Below are 20,000 nucleotides of genomic sequence, written 5' to 3'. Positions count from 1 at the left end.
CTTCAATTAGTAGGCACCGTCCTTAATATTTCGATCATGTTCTTCACAAACCTGTGTCTTGAAATGACCAAATCTCAGATTTTACTCGTTCCAAATGTCAAGACCATTGTGGTGAAACCGAACGACACGTAATGTTAAAGCGGATTAACACAACGTTAACAGGACTGTGGCTCTAGCCAGAAAGCTCCTTTTTGAAACCAGCATTAAAATTATATAGCACACACAGAGTGTCTCTAGTAATCTAGGATCAACTAGTATGTAAAAGTTGAGCGAACCCGATTGAAGTTTGTTAAATGTGAATTTGCAGCGCTATAAAACAGAATAACAATGGATTCGTACGCTCTGCACGTCCGTTTTTGGCCCACCTCTTTGACCTCTTGTAGTAAACGTCAGGGAAGTTAAGGTGATGTTACACGAGCCGATTTTTTAAAAGTTGTCTCGTGTAACATGGCACCCAGGGCAATTTTCAACGCAAACAGCAACATTTTGTGGCGGAAAAATGTTGCAGGTTTTTAAATGGCTTTCGAATACCAGCCACTTTGTTGCGCGAATTTTGTTGGAGTTGGTGCGTGTAACACCTTCGCCGTTGACGTTTAACGCGACATTGGCCTATAATGCAGCACGGAGAACCGAAACAAGTCACGTCAACAGTGTCCAACACATTTGACGTCCAAGATCTGTCGAGCAGGAGCCTATGCTCAAATGTTGCGAGCAATGTTGCGTTAAAAAACGTCTCGTATAACATACCGTTGCCGCAACAAAGTTGCGTTAAAAGTTGTCTCGCGTAACATGGATTAAGAATCGACGTTAAAAATCGGCTCGTGTAACATCTTTAGAGGCTTAACGAACAAAAATAAAAGTTCTGCACGCCCCGCGGGTGCATTTCACATTGTGGGTAATTTCTTTGCCGTTTTCTGAAAATTAACCTCAAATTTGGTCATATCAACTTGATGGGACTAAACTTGAGGTCAATTGGAGAACGTGAGCATCTTACGCTAAATTTTTCATGCTTTTCTCTTCAAGCATCCACCTTGTTCATACCGCGCAGTTTTGTTCCTGGAGTGTTGATATACACTTTCCATGCCGGGCGACTTGAAGTAATCCCAAAATTGTTACAATAACGGAAAATAATATCTTTAAGTGATGCCCTCGTAGCCGTCGTCACCGGTCTTGCTCAGTAAACGACAAGACGAATCCAAATGTGAACTCCAGTGGAGGACGTGAGAAAAGGCCGCAGGTTTTTTAGTTCATTCCGGCATGAAATCGCCACGCCTTCCGCCCGCTTGCGCGTGAGGTCCAAGTTAACAGCGTGTTTGTGGTTCCATGGCAAATTACTGCGACTTGAAGAAGGCTTGGATAAAATCGTTCTCACTCGTTGACCAATGTTTTTTTAACCGTTGAACTTTCTTTTCAGGTGGTCGTCGTCGTTTCAGATATCGAAAATTTCTAAGTAAGTCATCTCTTGTGTTAGTTTACTTAGGGTTCATAGACACTGAATTTAAGTTTTGTCGAGAATTGCCTGACGTTCTCCTCGTGCCATATCCCTGTTCTTGATTGTATAACAGTTGTTTTTTTTAGTATATGTGTTACCAGCCCAGGTGCAAGTTACTTGGATAACAATATTAATGTACAACGCAGACATGGAGTAAGCCGAAACAGTTATCGCAAATACATATTGTCAGGGACGTTTTCGTTGGTGTTACGTCTTCAAGCCACCACGATTTTCTCTGTTTATGGTTTGCACTTATCGTAGCTCGGAACTAGCTCCGTTCATAGTTCAGTAACAGCAGTAGGATTCTGACTCGCATCCTGGCCCGAGTTGATCGAAGCATGGTTAGCGCTAACCAACGTTAAATACCGTGGAAATCTATTGGGTTTTGATTTCTCTTAATCAATGGTACGGTTAGCGCTAACCAGGCCTGGAGCAATCGGCCCCTGGCACGCGATCTTATTTGGGAATCCTAGATTGCCGGATTAATGTAGGATAGGGCTTCCAAAGAACTTTTTTAATTTTCAACCAACTAAAAACTTTACTCTATCCTGCCTTTTGGAGACGAAGTACTCTATCGTATCTTTTATTGTCTCTTAGGGCTGCGGAGGCGGAGGCGTAGAAGAAGACGGCAGCGAAGACGAAGACGACGACGAAGACGACGACAAAGACGACAGCGGAGGAGGCGCCGACTTTGGAGACGAAGTACGTTTAGCCAGCAGACTAAGTTCTTTAATTGATAAGTTCTTTAAACTGTTAAGGCAAACCCCCAAACATTTTATTTTCTTAACGCATGGGTTTTGTGTAGTTATGGCAATTCCCAGGTGGGCTTGTTCTTGGTCAGATATTTTGTCAGTTTGTATATTTTCTCTTGACTGTCTCTTCTGGCAAGCCATCCACTCACGTTTCGCTGTAAAATCATTTATCTTAATCGCGGTAAGTTTAGGAAAATCAATACATTGGGCTGTTGGTCTGCTCCCTCTCCCGGTTCAAATTTGCTGTCTCTCTTGAGAAAGCTTGTAGTCCATGGGCAAACCAGGTTTGATTCCAAAGCAGTATAGGAAAAACAAGACCTCTGTTGGGCCTTAGTCCTTCTATTTACGTGATAGCCTGTCTAGAGAGTTTCATTCGCAGCTGTGATTTTGCCCCCAAAAACGGCTCCTTTTACATCCCACAGAGTTCCTAAACAAAGTTGTAAAACGGTGCCTAAGGTTTCGACTCCTTATCCTGGAGGACCTAAACGTTTACCAATTCCAGCGCTTTCTCCAAAATTATTTTAAGACACTGAGTGGTGTTTTGAACCGGAGTCTTCCCGATGTTCAACACAATGAGTCAACTGTTCGGTTTTGTCCAACTTGGCTCATTTTAATTTTGGAGCAATCTTTTTAAATTGTGAATCAAAGAAAACATGAATAACTTATGCCGCCGCTAATGCAGTAGTATTTTGGTGTGCATGCGCAAAAGGCGTGCCAGGAAAGCTTTTCTTGTATATGTTAAGGTCGCTTAAAGCAAAAAAAGGAAACAAAATAAAACAAGAGAAAACAAATTAAAAATAATTAAAAAATAAAATAAAGAAAAGTAATAACAACTATAGCATATGGAAGGCGGCCACTTATTCATTGGTTCTTTAAGTGGCGAGGGCCGGGGAAACGATTAACTCACAACTTCTTAAAAACCAGCAATTGTATTTAATGCAAAGGGTTGATAAATACCTAAAGAAAATACAAACAGAGAAAGTGAATTGTTACAACGAATCCGGCTAGTTAAACTTATAACGAGGACGGAAAAAACACTTACCAATTGCTGGATTAGGATGGAGAGCGAGTGAGACAATGAAAACGATTTTGATATATATACGAGATTAGTGACATGAATTTACATATGCTGGGAAACTTACTGTGTGCAACTTCAACACTAAACACAAGGCTAACACATGGAACAGAGACCGAGAACAAAGGGCAGAAAATAGTTGTTAATTACAGGCAAAAGAAAGAAACAAAACCGTAACAGTTCTATTTTCTTTCTTTTGCTTGATTCTTTCTTTCCTTTTAGCGCGGGTGATTTACAAATGAGGAAAATAACTTCACTAAAAGCTCCTTTTTCTCCTTTCAGTTTGGTATGGCCGCAGGGTCTGGTTCCGTGGTAGATACCGACGTGTAAGAGCAGGCAGGAGAAAGTGGTACGCTCTCTTTAGAAGGAGACGTGAATACGTCAAAAGAAGAAAACTGGTGTTTTTCAAAAAACATTACAGAGTCGTGGGAGGCGTACCTGGAAGGCGATATTTGATTTACCATGGTTCAAGACACGGACTAAAGCGTGTCGGCAGAGGATTTCAGGTCACTTATAACGGCAGAAAAATACTTCTTTTTGGGAAAAGGCCCATGTATCAAGTACGTTTCCGAAGACGGTGGACAAACATGAAACGTCGGGGTAATAAAGTATTTATCCGCGCGAAATCAAGGTGGATTGCTCTGAAACGAGCAAGAACGTATTACTTGGTGTATAGGAGACAAAGACTACTTGCAAAGAAAACACGACAGAAATACCAGATCAAGTATCATGGCAAATGGCTCATTGGAAGACGAGCTCGCTATGGAAAGGGACGTCTTCTGCGAGGTAAAGTAATATCCGTAAAAATGGTTAAGTACTGAAGACGATGTTGATAATGATGTTGTCGTGGGCAAATGCGATAATGATAATTTGCATTTCTACATTATTTTTCAAATGGCTTTAAACAACAAAGCATAAAAAAAGAAAATATGCCTTCGTGCTTTTTAAAGAAATGTTTTGTCTAATACGAACACAGGTCTACGAAGGAAACTAATGCGACGAAGAAGACGAAGACAAAGGCTAAGACGAAGGAGGAGACGAAGGCGAAGGCGCCGTCGTAGAAGACGTGAGTTCTTGTTCATGTTTTTTTTACCCGTTATTTATTATGTAAGTATAGAGATTTACTTACATCTCCGTAGTGAAATAAAAATTTACTAGTGAAAAATTGTCCGTATCGGCCTTTTGCTATAAACCTTATTCACGATGGTCGCCATGTTGGATTTGCTATTATCATGCAAATTAGCTACACACTTCTGAGGGGGCAAACAACGCAAGTTCGAGAGGTTATAACCAACATCTAAGCCACACAGATGATTTGTTTCACGTTCATTGAATGTTTATCACCTAAGTAGTAAAATAGAATGATTACACAAGTTACTTCAATGTTTTTTCAGTTAAAAATGAGCAGATAACGAAGTAAAAGTCAAAATGTCAAAGGTAATCAAAAGATATAAAAAGTGTACTTTTTTTGGACGAGCCGATTTTCCGCAATTTGCCTTTTTTTCAATGTTTGCCCCCCAGCATAACACATGACTAATTTGCATGACAATTTGGAAACCCACATGGCGGCTATCGTGAATAAGGCCTATTGATTGGCTTGTATTGTGATGAACTTTGGCGCGGGTGGCCTGTTCACCGACGGCGGGAGTAAAATGTGTGAACATTGCGGCCGACTGGTGTAGGGTTTTCAAAGTGTTTGTTCTTTTATTACTTAATTCATTTCCACAAATACTTTAGAAAATCTTAAACAGTTTTGAAAGTGTTCAAGCGAGGTATGGAAGGTAAAGATCTCTTTTATTTCAAAAATATTTTGCTATTTGTTTGGGGCCTTTGTCCACGATCGGTGGTTTGATAGCCTCTTATATAGCAAAAAAGTTACTTCATGGTAGGCTCGTTTGTGCGATTTTTCTCACTCACTCGTTGTGAAGGATCGTTAAACTCACTTGTTCGCTTCGCTCACTCGTTCGTTTAAGCGATCCCTCATAACTTGTCAACAAAAATCGTACGCACTCACCAACCATGAAGTAATCTAGGGTCAATGACGATTGTTAAGGTTTCTTTGTTTACTTTCTTGGTCTGGAAACGAGGCCTGCTGAAACACCTGTACTTGTATTGAGTATGTTTTGTCCTGAAACCAAATCCTTGAAAAGTGTTTTGTTCATTTTAGCGCAATTAACATTTTAGTACTGTCCGTTTTGAGAAAATCATTCGCATGCTCTTCTGTCTCTTTCGAGTATATCACGTGATTTTAAAGTTGGTTTCATAAAATGCGCTATTATAGGAAACCTCTACTCCTACTCTATAATCATTTTAAACCTAAAAGAATAATGTTTGCAATCACATTTGCTCCACAATTTTCTCCAAAACGGTGTTTGTATCGGAAAAAATACACTTTTGATTCACTTTCAAATTTCCAGGGCGGCGCCATCTTGAATAATTATGACGTGTAATGGTTGCCCTTATTGTTTTCACACGAAGACCTTTTGTTTTGAAACAATAAGTCACATGTCACCATCATTCAAGATGGCGGCAACCGGGAAATTTGAAAACCAAAACAAACATTTTTGAAATTCATTTATTTTAGATACAAACGCTTTCACTGGAAAGAGTTAAACAATATTGATTGTAATCATTATCTTCTGCGGTTTAAAGTTATTTTCCTGCTTTAGTGGAGGTTTCCCTTTAAGTTGCCACGCTCCGCGAATCACGTCCAGATACGTTCCCCACATCAATTTATTTATTGTGCATGCTCCCATGAATGTGTGAAAAAGGTGTATTCAGGAGATAAGAAAGGCGTCTTCCTTTTGTTTCTGTAGGTCGCTATGGAATGAGAAGGCGTTACAGAAAACGTATGTACAGAAAAAGTGTATAAGTAGTTTTATTTAGTTTAACAAAATCAAACCGAAGTCACCGGCAAACGCCTTCGGTTAGTTTGGCATGCAAGACACCAGGCGGTCTGAAGATACATTACAAGGTCCCGAAAAATGCTTCCCTGTTTTTTTAAACGATCGATCTTGTTTTGATCGGTGCACTGTGAGAGAGAGTTTAAATCGACTGAACACTGCGATCTCGTTTAGAAACTGGTGTGAATGGTCGGGTCTTCGCAGGCTGCTTAGAATTCCACGTCTGTGGACAGCCTGTGCAGAACCTAATCAGGGCTTAGAGGTAATCTCCTTTCCATAGACCAATTCGGCTAACTCAATGTTGTACCCAATTCAAATCTCTCGGGGTTAAGATTTTTTGTGTGTTGAATTTGCATGACAATGAAACAGTCACATTTAAATGATATGGAAATTCTTGGAACAAAACGTTTTATTCCCAGAGGATTTGAATTGGGTACAACATTGAGTTAGCCGAATTGGTCTATTGTCGTAGGAGAGAAAATGAATGGTTCAAGAGATGCGGGCTATTTTCTCTCAAAAGGTACATGGAGTAATCATCTTGTATGACGGTTTGATGGTTGTCAAGTCTACTCTCATGTAAGGTTTTTCTTCCACGAGGTGCCAGTCCATTTTTCTCTTCTAAGAAAACTACATCTCCAAACTTCGATTCCACTTGGGAATAGTACACAATAATTCAGTTTTTGGTTAAGGTGTTCCTTATTTTGAACAGGCTACTGACCTCTAAATAGTGGTGAACTGCAGGGCGAAACGAAAGCCAGCGGAAAAATGGTGATAGGATTAAGAAAGGATACTAAAGGCTTATGATCTTGAAGAATTTTCCTATCATCGCTTGGCTAAGTGGTCACTCAAAAAGCGTAGTAATGGTTTGATATAATCAATGTTTTTTGCAGGTGTTCTTTACTTGCGTTTCCGTGGTCGACGACGTCGTGTGTTGAGAAAGAGAAAATACTATTATGGAGGAAAGCGTATTCGCGCGTTCAGAAGACGACTACGAATTGTAATCGCCAGGAAAAGAAGACAAATCAAACGATTGGGACGACGATGGGTAGTGCGCATTAAAAGACGATGGTACGGACTAAAACGACTTGGTCGCAAGTGGTATCTGAGACGGAGAAGAAGGTGGAAGATCATCAGGCGTATTAGACTGTTTGTAAGATGGAAAAACCGCAATGTACGAATAAGACGGCGGAGGAAGAAGTGGTTCATTCAAAGAAGGAGGCGGTGGAGACGAGTGATTAAGCGTGAAATTCTCAGAATACCTTTCCGTGGAAAAAGTGCTAGAGTAAAGCTAAGAGGATCAACAGCAAGGGTTTTCTATAAAGGTCGCTATGGTAAACCAGTGAATGTCCGGATCATGCGTGGACGTAAGTTGATTTGCATGCAGAGAAATATTTTTTTAAGTTCAAGGTGATTCCAAAATCCATTATTTGCTGATAATTTTAAAATATAGGGAATAAATGTAATTTCGAGTGAATGCATTGTGTCTATACTACAGGGAACAAATGCAGAGAAACCTTTACTAATAATATTTCGATATAATTCTATACCATCTTCAGACTGAGGTCACGAACAAGTAGCAGAAATTTTAATACAATTGAAAACTGCTCTAAGAAGAACTGATTAGAAGAATTTTCACGGATAAAACTTTTAAATAAACTTTTCCGGTCTACCCTTAAAATTCTAGGATATTTCAAGACTTTGAAAACCTTGCTGAAACAAACCAACTGACTTATATATCTTCAAATTTTTCGAATCAATCGATTCGCGCAAGCTTTTTTTTTCGCCGTTATGAAGGCGGCTCGACATAGTTTCTCCTTTTTTCACACAAATAAATATATTCTGCTCTTAGATATAGTTAGGGTAACCATATCGAGACGACATTTGGCCGGAGTATTAAGTGTCCATCACAGATTTCTCACATCACATTTCCTTCCAAAATACCGTTACCATTAGAACGATATAAGGCATTTCTTTGAACCCTAAAATTAGCATAAATTGTCTTTAAAAAAAACCGGGACGGTGAAATCTGTCCATACAGAGATACCGGATAATGTTAGAAATAATCTCTGAATATTTAAAATTTAAAAAATTCGTAGACCAGTTTTACAAAAAAATCAGGTTGTTTGAAATATATGCCTCTAACTTTTTTTCATCTACAGAAATAAATTTCAAATTAATTGAAATTAACATGCAAAAAATGAAAACAACAACAGAGATATAAACGAATGAAGTTGCACAATCAGGAAAAATGGGAGGGGGGCTACAAGATAAGCATTTACGCATGCATCACCCTCACACTCAAGTCTGCGCGGGTGGAACTGCAAGCCAAGACAAACGGATTTAAGTGAACGTTAAACAGTTTGTGCAAAAAGTTCGTAGTTCTCGTGAATAAGAAAAGTATGTTTATATTCCATCTATCTAAGAATTAAAAGAAAAATGTGCGAAATCAGCAGCAAAGTTTATTATCTCCGGTCACCCATTTCGATTCATGAACTGACGCAAGCAGCTTAAGAATTGCGTGTGTGGCTTACCCACACTTGCTCAGCTGAAAAGCCTTTCGAGCCTCTTTAAGGTAATTCCCTTGAAAATGACGTACTATCCAGAACTTGGCACAGTTGATATTTATGCACAGGACATTCAGAAAATGCAATAAAAAGATGGGGTCACCGCGCTTGGTTTCGCGCTGCATGCCTTTTATTCTAAGTGTTTTTTACCGAATTACTCGAGAAGCGTTCGAAACTTAATCAACCTGAAAAATTGTTGTTATATAGCTAAAGCTACTGAATATTACTGAAAACTTGAGCGTACTTGTTTGTTCTGGCTAAAATATTTCAGTAAAGTGATTTCAAATTCCTCAATCTTGCAAAGCAATGCAAGAAAATTGGACCACCTCATCATCACCTCACATCACAAAGACTACAACTTCTACTATCCAACTTTTTTTCTCCTTAAAATATGTTTTCCGTGTACTTATTACGAGTACATAACACCATTAAAAAGGGGGCTCACCGTGCTCGTTCAGGAGAAAATAGCGATTCCTTGCAAGATTAAGCTTGGCGTCAATGAAAATCCACCATTTCATCAATGTGCGTGAGCTAATGCGCGCGCCAATGGCGCAAGAAATTATGCACAGTAGGGTTGCACAATGCAAAACCAGGGAATTACCTTAGAGGATAAATTTAATTCCGAGTAAATGCATTGTGTCCATAATACAGGCAACAAATGCAATCTTCATAGTATCGTCTTTGCCTAGTTTTGCATTTTCACGTGCTTAATAATGCTAATGTACCATCTATAGTGTCGAAAGTTATTAGCGAATTGCTTTGGTTTTGCATTACTTCACTCAGTGATTGGTTCAAAGTTCTCGCGCCACTTTTTCAACCAATCAAAAGTGAAACCAAAACCAGTCGTGGCTCGCGCGTACACATTTTCCCGCGCTTTGTGTCGGTAAAGGGATTACTTCGAGTTTTGATTAGTTTACCGGATTGTCTCCGTCCTTCTAGATTGGCCAAAGTAATTACTTTGGTTTTGGTTTTACGACACTCGATTTAAGAAACGGTCCAGATAAGAACGATAGCAACAACGGCAACGAACATGTTGGAATTCAATTGGTATGCAAAAAGGTGATAACTTTTCTATTGTCTGTACTTACTTCTGATTGGCTTAAACAGCAAAAGTTAACAAAACTTCATAAAAGCAGTCTTATATTCATCCTTACTTTCCAACCATCTTCCATCTTTCATCTGGTCTCAGTTTAAATGAATTCCACAGAAATCGTATGTGGGGAACATGTAAAATTGTAAACGTTTCTTGGCTTTTGTTTTCAACTCTTGTGATTGGTCAAAATCTTTTACCACAAAAAAACACCCTTTCAAAGTGGGCTGTAAATGAATTTTATTGCGTTAACGGCTTTCCTGTAGGTTTATGCATTCTCTGTGTAAGAATGATAACATTCCTATGTGGGGAAAGCCCCGTTGCCACCTTACACGGATCATCACTTAAACTCGCTCTAAGTCCTCTAAATGTCATTGAATCTGATAAAACGTTCAATTTTGTTGTTGGAGGAAGCTGATTCAACTGGCCTGGAAACTGCAATTTAATCTTGTGACAAACAACAGTGGACAAACTGAGCGTCGAAATTTGAGTCAGCAGCAAATTATTTTCCATAGTGACTGCGTACGTGCCTTTGTCAAGCTCTTTCGCCTGCCATACGACTTTTGTTTTATCAACCTCGTCCCAAGGGCGCTTTTTCCTGGCCTTAGGTGGCCAGGAAAAAGCACCCTGGGAACGAGTTTGTTTTTTCATGACAGTTTTCCTGTTGTAGTGAGATGAGTTTTTCATAGATCCGACCTTAAAAATGAAGTTTTAGAATTAACTTGACATTTTTGTCTTGGTGTAGGTTATGGACGCAGGGGACGAAGAGCACGACGTAAGTATTTTATACTCGTTCAAAGAAAAAAAAACTATGGGCATTTTCAAAGGGACAAAAAGTCTCCAGCTTGAAGATGTTTTCCTAAGCCTAGTTGTAGGGGCGGTGGCTCAGCTCTAAGCGCTCCGGACTCCCGCGAAACTAGTTCGACGTCTTTTGCTTACGCTAACGATTTTTGTTTCGGAGTTTTTTACAGTTTTGCCGGAAAGGCGACGCTTAGTGTGAGAGGCCAAAACCTAGGTTCATACATCGCGGGAAGCTGGAGTCGATGTATGCCTTTCAAAGTTTATGTCCCTTGTATTTTCACTCGCTCGTGCGTCAGTTAAAACTAGCAAATGCACATGCCTTATTGAACTATATAATTATTAAGGTTCTTTAGAGAATTGGTGCTTTCGACAAGCTATATGGCTCCATCGCCTCTTCATGTTTGAAGTACAGACTGAGAAGGGACTACAACAGTGGGAAACTGGGTTCCCTAAACGTTTTTCAACTGTAGACATTCTTGTTTTCGTTGATGAAGTAGGTTTTTTCCAACTTTCTCGAAATTATCCCCAGTCGTACAGTTTGTAAATCATGTTTCAACTATCCGGGAATCCTGTTCAAGTCCTATTCGGTCATTTCAAGTCTTTTGGAATAAGCGTCTAACCTCAATTGTTTTTCGATGCCAAGATAAACTGTATCTTCTAAATAAAACGGTTCTTATTGTTCTCTCAATGGGATTTCTATTTTGATGAAAACTTAACAAGCCAGAAGACACGTTGACGGGCTCATGACCAAGCTGGTAAAAAGCACAAGGCTATGCATGAGATAAGGTTTCACACAGTCAGTGCAAAAATTCGTTAAAAGCTGGAATGCAATCTAATGCTTGCAAGTTGCTTGTGAGGAACAGACTCACCGGCGAGCTTTTCTTGAGGCATTACCGTATTACATGTAAAGCTAACTCGCTTAAAAAGCGAAAAAAAAAGGTATTTAAATGTCTGAGACGTAAGCAATCGTCACGACGTAAAGAAGACTCTAAATGAGGCGATGATGGTACCACTGTAATTCACCACAAAGTGTACGAAAAACCTTTTTAACATTTTTTTTTCGTTTTTAGGCCGAAAAAGGAGACGACAAAGAATGCGCAGAAGGTTGCGCGGTAAGTTATTTTCTTTTTTTACACTGCCTTAAGTTCCAATTTTTAGTCCTTCCCTAAACAGGTAGAATAACCCGTAAAAATATTGCTTGAATGTGAGAGTCAAGAAGAACTTGTGCAGCATTTTTCTTAAACTCTTTAGCCTTGTTTTCACTAGAGACGCAAGCAAAAAAGAACAAGCGCGTGCCTAAGTGGCTAATGCTAAGAGAAAACGAACGTCGACATAAGCATAAATCTTAATCAAAATCAACCACGCTCTCCACCATTTTGTTCAAATGCTCAAACTCGGGGAATCTAAAACGAGTGCTCTATTTGTCTAGACATGACCAGAAGTAGTAAATGCCGTGTTTCGTTTTCACACGGCAAGACCAACGCAAGCACAAGAAAAAAAACTTGGAAATTTTGATCCTTGTGCCTGTGCTAGCGTTTATGCTTGCATCGAGGCCTTTTTCAGGGTGAAATGAGAGCCGTTGTGCTTGCGCATGTGCTAATTAAAGCTTTTAGTTAAATAGCGTAATAGTCGTCGAGGCCGCGTGACGTCATTGTTGATCTCATACACGTATTGGGATTTGCAACGGTCGATTTTGGCTTGATTCAAATGATCGAGGAAAATGTTCGATAAAAACTACAAATCGCAAACTTTCTTTGACAAAATCCATTTTACTGACAGTTCGATAAGAAATTTTCCGTCACCTTTCATTTTCTACATTTTCTCAAGTGATTTGATGGGTTTTGGACGCTTCGTTATCCATTCCTCAATGACGTTTCGTCAAATATTTGATGACGTGGATTGGAATCCTGAGAGTTGTTTGCTTGTAGTTTGATCACAGTATCACTCGTAACACTCCAATGATGCATGGCTTGGATGGAAAAAAGTTTTAAAGGTTAAGCGTGCTTTTAAACATCCTAGTTCAGGCAATATTAACCTTTTAACCGTTGTTTGTTCATCATGTAACGCCATTCTTGCACATATTATGTTCAAGACCCGGACTTTCGCGAGAAAAAAACTGCATTGCACAATTACTTCTGAGAATTTCGTTTCCGTTTTTACTTTCCTGTTCAGTTTTCTCCTCTGTTAGTCAAATAAGCGCTGCTTGAATTTTCGACGAGCCTAGGTCAAACATAAAATCTTTTGTGACTAGACACGATTAAGCATGTTCGGTGACCAAACATTTTGTCGTTTGGCCACCTTGTTTGATGCTGTTTGATCGTGTTTGGTAAAAGTTGAATTCCATCGAACATCCGAACAAACAGCACCAAACATCACTATTGTTCTCGAGTTCGATGTGCGGTGTTTTGTTCGTTTGGCCGGCTTCACCAAGCATGTTTGGCGCGCGCATAGGTATTACGATGCAGAATTTGGTCATACGCTTCCAAGATTGCGGACAGTGAAGTAGTTGAGAGTCAAGAAACGAGAAAAATTATTGCTGAAACCCCTGTTTCAAAAAGAAAATAAAAGACAAGGAAATGGTCGGAAGAAAAAACACAACGCCCCATAGATCTTTTGGAAGCAAAGCCTTGTCTTCGAGACGTTTTTTTCCCCAAAAAATACCACTTCAAAGAATGCCCGAAATCGTATTCGAACTCAGCTGTTGGGAGCGTGTTTAAGGGCTTGTTTGATAGCGTTTGGTCACGTCAGCAAACAAGGGTAAAGCTTGGTCACCAAAAATGTTTGAGCGTGTTTGGTCACCGTGTGAGCGTGCTTTACGTGTGATCGGGACTTTAATAATCACATTGGAGAAAGCGGGAAGATGGGTTAATCGTTTTTGGAAATAAACTTTCAGTTGTTATTTCGCCCGGTCAGATAGTCAAGGTTAACCGGGTGTCGCTGGAAATGTTGTGATTTAAGTTGTTCCTTGATATCCACGTTCTCCTTATATTGCCTTGGCTGATCATAAATAATCTGTCTTCTGATTTTCTTCAGGCTACCGACGCCCGATGGTTCTTTTCAGGAAACGTCTCAGGTCTGTAAGACAGGGTCGTCTAGGTATACACTTCGAAGATGGCAAAAGTACCTACGATTATCAAGAACTATTACCAAGAGTGATGATAAGATTCCATAGACACCTCTATCGTCTTGAACGTGTTGGACGGCATGACAGAATCAAGATTAATAAAACTTACCATCGGGTGATTCGCTTTGGACGAACGTGGCTTGTATACAATAGAGGACGCTGGGAAAAAACAACAAGCTTCAAGTTCCTTTTCAAAGGTCGTTACAGAACAGTAAAACAACAAAGGGGTCGGTTAATAATGCGTTACAAGGGTCGCTTGGTATTGGGTACTTTCAAGCGTTTTAAGTACTTTTATTACAACCGAAAGGTTGTTTATGTCAGGCGATGGAAAAGAAAGAAGACGTATTACGGGTTCCGAATAAATGGAGTTCAGCAAACACGAAGGATACGCTACGGAAGACAAAGGCGGTTGACAAGTAAGTCTTGTATTTGACGATATATATGTGGGGTTGGTGAGGTGGAGTTACTTCTCAGATAACGACTACCTTGAATGTGCACTTTCACGTTGTTTCGGACTTGGCCGCAAAAGATTGCGATGTGCTCTTGATTTTAGTAACTTTGGTTGGAAGGTAAGGTAGAATGATGACCTCCGGTTAATCCCGAAACCAGGAAGTGCATGAATGATCATAGATTCTCGGATATTCAGCATTGTCCCAAATATCTGAAGCAACAGTTTGGTTACATAAACGGTTCCTTTAGTTAAAACGTTCTTCAGAAAGCTTTCAGTCTAAAGCCTTTGAGGCTAAAATGTAATTGATCAAAATGACTGGAGTAAAGAAAAGAAAATAAATAAATGGAGTTAATATAAGTAAAGAACATTGTGTCAAGTTATTTTGAAAGAATGGCGTGCTTTGAGTTATTGCTTGCGGTCGCATTAGGAAATAGACCAATTCGGCTAACTCAATGTTGTACCCATGTCAAATCTCTCGGGATTAAGATTCTTTGTCTGTTGAATTTGCATGACAATTCAGCATTCACATTTAAATGATATGGAAATACTTGGAACAAAACGTTTTATTCCTAAAAGATTTCAATTGGGTACAACAGCCGAATTGGTCTATTAACACTGGTGTTAAATCAAGTTCTGTCGTTCAGTGTTCCCCTAGGGATTCAAAACATCCGAGAGTTGACTCTAGAGTAGTGTCAACACCATTGTTACACTGTTTCTCTTAACCCTTTAAGCCCCGAGGGGTTCCCCATTGACGAGTAAAATCGTCTGGCGTTAGACAGAGTAAAATCTATAAGTGCCATTTGGCACTATCGGGGCTGAAAGGGTTAAACGGGGACATAGTTTTTTCACGCTGTTAGCTTAACCCTTTAAGCCCCGAGGGGTTCCCCATTGACAAGTAAAATCGTCTGGCGTTAGACAGAGTAAAATCTATAAGTGCCATTTGGCACTATCGGGGCTGAAAGGGTTAAGTGCGACTGCAACCATTGTCTGCTTCAATAGTGTTAGCAGTACGCTAGAGCGAGTTTCAATCGAGTGTCGTAAGACCAAAACCAAAGTAATTACTTTGGCCAATTAAAAAGGAGGAAGAAAATCCAGTAAACCAATCAAAACTCGAAGTAATTACACGCAGCCGACACAAAGCGCGGGAAAATGTGCACGCGCGAGCCACGATTGGTTTTGGGTTCACTTCTGATTGGTTGAAAAAGTGGCGCGAGAACTTTGAACCAATCACTGAGTGAAGTAATGCAAAACCAAAGCAATTCGTTAATTACTTTCGACACTCAATTAAAAACCGCTCTAAGATCCTAACATTTTCCAATACAAACTTCCGTGGCCAATTATCCTGGTATTGTTGAGTAAAGAAAGTGGATATTAAAAAGTTCAATTTAGTGGAGGTATACATTGGCGTTTATTTTAAAGCCACTGTCACATTTCGAATTTGTCCTTTTTTCCTCGTTAAAAACAGGGTCCCTTGCTTTGGGCATCTCCTTTTTTCCCGGTTAAAAAAAGAGGTATTGATTAAAAAAAAGCTAATGACTTAGTAGAACATTATTTTAATCTTTTAATCTGAAATATAAACATTGGTTTTGCCCGTACAGATTTTCAGTTTCAATTTACATCCCAGTTTTAAACATGGTACTCTTCCACAGGAGATACTTTCTCTCCGCGTGGACGGAAAAGGCGAAAAATATGTTAACACTAACTCTTCCTAATAGGCCAGTAGTTCCTAGCCTATGAATGACTGCGAGGCTGCCGGTGACCGTGTATTGATACAGCCCTCACTGCTTTTATCATGTAAATTGTGCTGTTATAATTCTAATTAGTCCGTATTAGCATTACAAAAGCACGAAGGTGTGTATCAAAACAGGGTCACCGGCAGCCTCGCTTCCATTCTTAGGCCAGGTAACTTAGCTACAACTGTAAAATGGTCTATTTTTTGCCCCTTGTGACATAATGACACATTATTTGGTGTAGGCGTCACAAAATGACGCTTTAACCATGAACTTGCGCATTTAATTCGCAACGGAGAAATTCATCCAATGTTTTATTTGAGTGTGTGTTGCCTTTCTTCCCTTAAATGCGACAAAACTGATTGACTCGAGGCAGAAAACCTACAGACGTGAAGCTGTCACTTTATGTTTGCTATAAAATTTGAATTTAAATTAGCATAAGTATGATTTCGGTGTTTATGATCTTTTTGCAGGAAGACCCAGAAGCTATGCGAGAAGGCGACGTAAGTTATTGCGTTTTTGAGTGTTACCATTCAGTTAAAAAAAACAGATGTGACAAAAGATGATTATTTAGACTGCAAAGATTCTGTCTTTTCCAGGCGAGAAAGAGGCTAACTTCATTTCCGTACAACAAAAGTAATCTCGTGTACGAGATTGCGCACAGTCTTCCTTACTAGTGTTTTTTTAATGGCTAGTCCTTTGGTTTGGTTTACACCCACGACGCCAGCATAAGCACAAGCAACACACCCAGATCCAGTAGTGTTAAAATATTTAGCATCTTTTGTTAAGGCAATAGACACTAAGGCTTCGTCCACATGTATTCGGATATTTTTGAATCTGCAACTTTCCCTTTGCGGATTCGCTGTCGTTTCTCTTGTCGCCAACTCGTACGCCCATGGTGCATGCTCTGTTGACAATAGTGATAGTGGAGTTCTGGATACTTGAACGAATCCGGATACTTGTGGATCAGTGGGCAAATTCGATTTTGAATATTGTACGTGTGGACGTGGAAATTTTTTAATCCCGGGCACAGAGAAAAAAGTTGCGGATTCATAAATATCCGGATACGCGTGGAAGGGGCGTAATCAGGGCGACGGTGATGATAATGCCAGAAAGCATTGATATTAAATTAATGGTTGTGTTTTCACTGGGACGTTTCCACTCACGTAACATTCCTTTAGGTGTTTGTCTACAGTCCAGTTTCCTGAGTTAGTTTAGTTTGTTAACTCTTTTCACTGGGAACTTTTAGGCGTTTACATAAGTGACAGCTCACGCTTGCACCAGGATTGCATTCCTGTGGTACCGAGAGCGGCTTGGGAAAATAAAACACCCAATAGACCATTTTCGAATTCTCACAGCTGGACTGGATCTAGCATGAAATAGAGGCTAATGCGGGCAAATCTTTGCAAATGCAAATTAATTTGCCCGCATTAGCCTCCATTTCATGCTAGATCCAGTCCAACCGTTAGAATACGAAACTGGCCTATTGCTGGGCCCTGGTTGCGCTGCAGTCGGAGGAAAAGAAAATCTCTCTGTAGGTTACTCCACAAATAGTGTTGTCTGGTAGAATCAGTAGAATCAACTGGTGGTGGAATAATGAAACGACTGCTGCGGAAAAAGCAAATAACTTATCAGTATACAATTATGAAAAATGAAGAAAATACGCACTAAGAATATCTCACTTGAAATAATGGTTAGTTATCTGTAACTTAGAGGAGTATTGGCACTCAAGTTTCGAGGATTTTGAGAGTTCTCAGACATCGTGCGTGATGGTAGTGATCGACGAACGCTGGAGTCAACCTCGTTCCCAGGGTCTCTTTGTCGTTAAGGAGAGAGACCCTGGGAACGAGGTTGCGTTGGAGTCAATAGCCGCCTAGTTTATTATCTGACAAGCATCTGTCAAGAAGAACCCTGTGATTGGCTGATGTGTTTACTTGTCCAGGTTAAACCATCTCTTTGGGTCGCTTAAAATGGACGTGAGTTCCAGTGTTATTTTGCTTAAAAGCGCCAATTCCCAAAGTGAAAACACTTGAAAATTCTCAACTTGTTTAAATTTTACAAGGCTGTTTTCATTGTATTTCCGGAGTGTTAAACTAGTGTAAGGCGCCGTCCACACGTATCCGGATATTTTTGAATCCGCAACTTTTTCTTTCCGGATTAAAAAATATTTCCATCGACAAGTAGCGTATTCAAATCGAATTTTCACGTCCACACGTATCAGAAACGAATCCGGATTCACTCAAGTGCTCAGGACTCCCTTAAGGAAACAGAGGTCAAAAAGCATGCACCATGAAGCCCTCGGTAGCCATCTTGAGAATTGATTTCACGGTAAGGAACTGGGCTCGCTCTTGTTACGTCATCGGGATAAAAAATATCCGGATTTGGCGTCCACAAGGTTCCGGATTCATGTCGGATTAAAAAATATCCACTCTGGAGAGCGTATTCAAAAAGTTCGGATTCGCCAGTGAATTCAACGGATACGTATGCACGGAAGGGGTCTTCCGAAAGAGACAATTTTGCTGATTCAAAAATATCCGGATACGTGTGAACGGGGCCTAAATCGACTTAGTGAAAACACAACCATGATTAGTTTAAAGACGAAAAATCTTCGAGTTGCACGTGCGGCATGCATTTTAGTACATTTTCGTGCCGTTCTCGCACCAATCGAGTAACGGGATACTTAGCGACATTGCTAAATGTCAACAAGACGCAATAATCACGATATATTTACAATAGGGTGAAGTTATAGGTTGACGTGATTTTTTCGTTGCCGTAGCCGCCGGCGTTTCTTATACTTTCTATTTGCGACTTTAAGATCTATGACGCGGTAGTCAACGCGAACGCCTCAAAATAAGAACATCATTGGTTAAAATGGCAAAAAATTCTTGCGGCACCCAAGTTGAGGTTTTGACGACAACGCGAACGTACCAAATGTGAATTTTTCATTCTTTAATGTTTTTTGCCCTGAAACCGCTCGCGTCAATTTATTTTAAGGATACTTCGCTCACATTGTATGACGCGAACGAGACGGTCTCGCCGTCGTAAATCTTAAAGTCGCTAATAACAATAGGTTGATGTGTCTGCATTTGTAACTTGTGCTTATGCTTGCGTCGCCGTTGTAAATCAGCCCTTAAGTCTGGTTTCCATATGATCTTCAACGGCCTGGGATCGGTCTGCGACGCGATCGCCAATAGGTCTGCGCTACGTCGCTGGCATTGGAAACATTTATCCTCGGCGTCTGCGGCGATCTGTGGCACACGGTCTGGATGATTGGGAAAGTTGAATCTAGTTCTAGTTTGGCGACCATTACAACGCTTCCGAGTAAGACAATTTTTAATGGAAACCTGTGTCTGAGATGATCTGTGTCCTATCGGCGACACACTATTGTTCGCCTTGAAACACCGTGTGTCCAATCAGGTTTGAAGTAAGTGCGCGCCTTTTTCTCCTCGCTTCGTAGAGGATTAGTGGTACGCTTGTCTGCGATCGCTTCCGATTTAAATGGAAACATTTACCTGCGGTGTTTACGATCGTCGGCGATAAGACTGACGCAGTTAGCTTCTGATAGTCGCAGACCGTTGCAAATCATATGGAAACCAGGCTTTACTGTCTCCAAGCCATGCAGCATAAACCAAACCTTAAATTTGATTTGGTTTAATCAGACTTGATTTACAGTCTTCCCAATTAGTAGAGCACTTGTTGGCGTAAGGCCCACCTTCAACGGACACGCTTTTCGATCGTTTGTTTTTGGTACGGAAATTCGCATTGCTAATCGTAGCGATCTGATTGGATGAATTTCAGCTTCTGGCGAGATTTTCATACATGGAAATTGTTCCGCGGCACTCAATGCCTTTCGCTTGAAGGAAGGCCTCTGAAGGTGATGTTGCACGAGCCAGTTTTTAATTCATGTTACACGAGACATTTTTTCACGCAACATTGCTAGCAACATTTGAGCCCGACAAAACCCGGGCATGATGTCGACGTGACACTGTTGACGTGACTTAACTCGGTTCTCTGTGGT

At 40.2% G+C, this 20,000-nt stretch overlaps 1 protein-coding gene across 1 annotated transcript in view; it reads left to right on the top strand.

The window, feature by feature from the left end:
* The window catches only part of LOC138005854 (uncharacterized), a 20,812-nt gene extending 4,323 nt beyond the window's left edge, over positions 1–16,489 (top strand). Inside the window, exons 4-8 of the mRNA XM_068852030.1 lie at positions 2,090–2,194; positions 10,622–10,651; positions 11,748–11,789; positions 14,123–14,217; positions 16,456–16,489. Coding sequence (XP_068708131.1) covers positions 2,090–2,194; positions 10,622–10,651; positions 11,748–11,789; positions 14,123–14,217; positions 16,456–16,489 — 306 coding nt within the window. The remainder of the gene's footprint in view (positions 1–2,089; positions 2,195–10,621; positions 10,652–11,747; positions 11,790–14,122; positions 14,218–16,455) is intronic.
* The last annotated feature ends 3,511 nt before the right edge of the window (positions 16,490–20,000 follow it).

This window comes from Montipora foliosa, chromosome 6, assembly GCF_036669935.1.
Source record: "Montipora foliosa isolate CH-2021 chromosome 6, ASM3666993v2, whole genome shotgun sequence".
Classification (NCBI taxonomy): Eukaryota; Metazoa; Cnidaria; class Anthozoa; order Scleractinia; family Acroporidae; genus Montipora; species Montipora foliosa.
The sequence above is the reverse complement of the archived record's forward strand: the minus strand, read 5'-3'. Positions and strand labels throughout refer to the sequence as shown.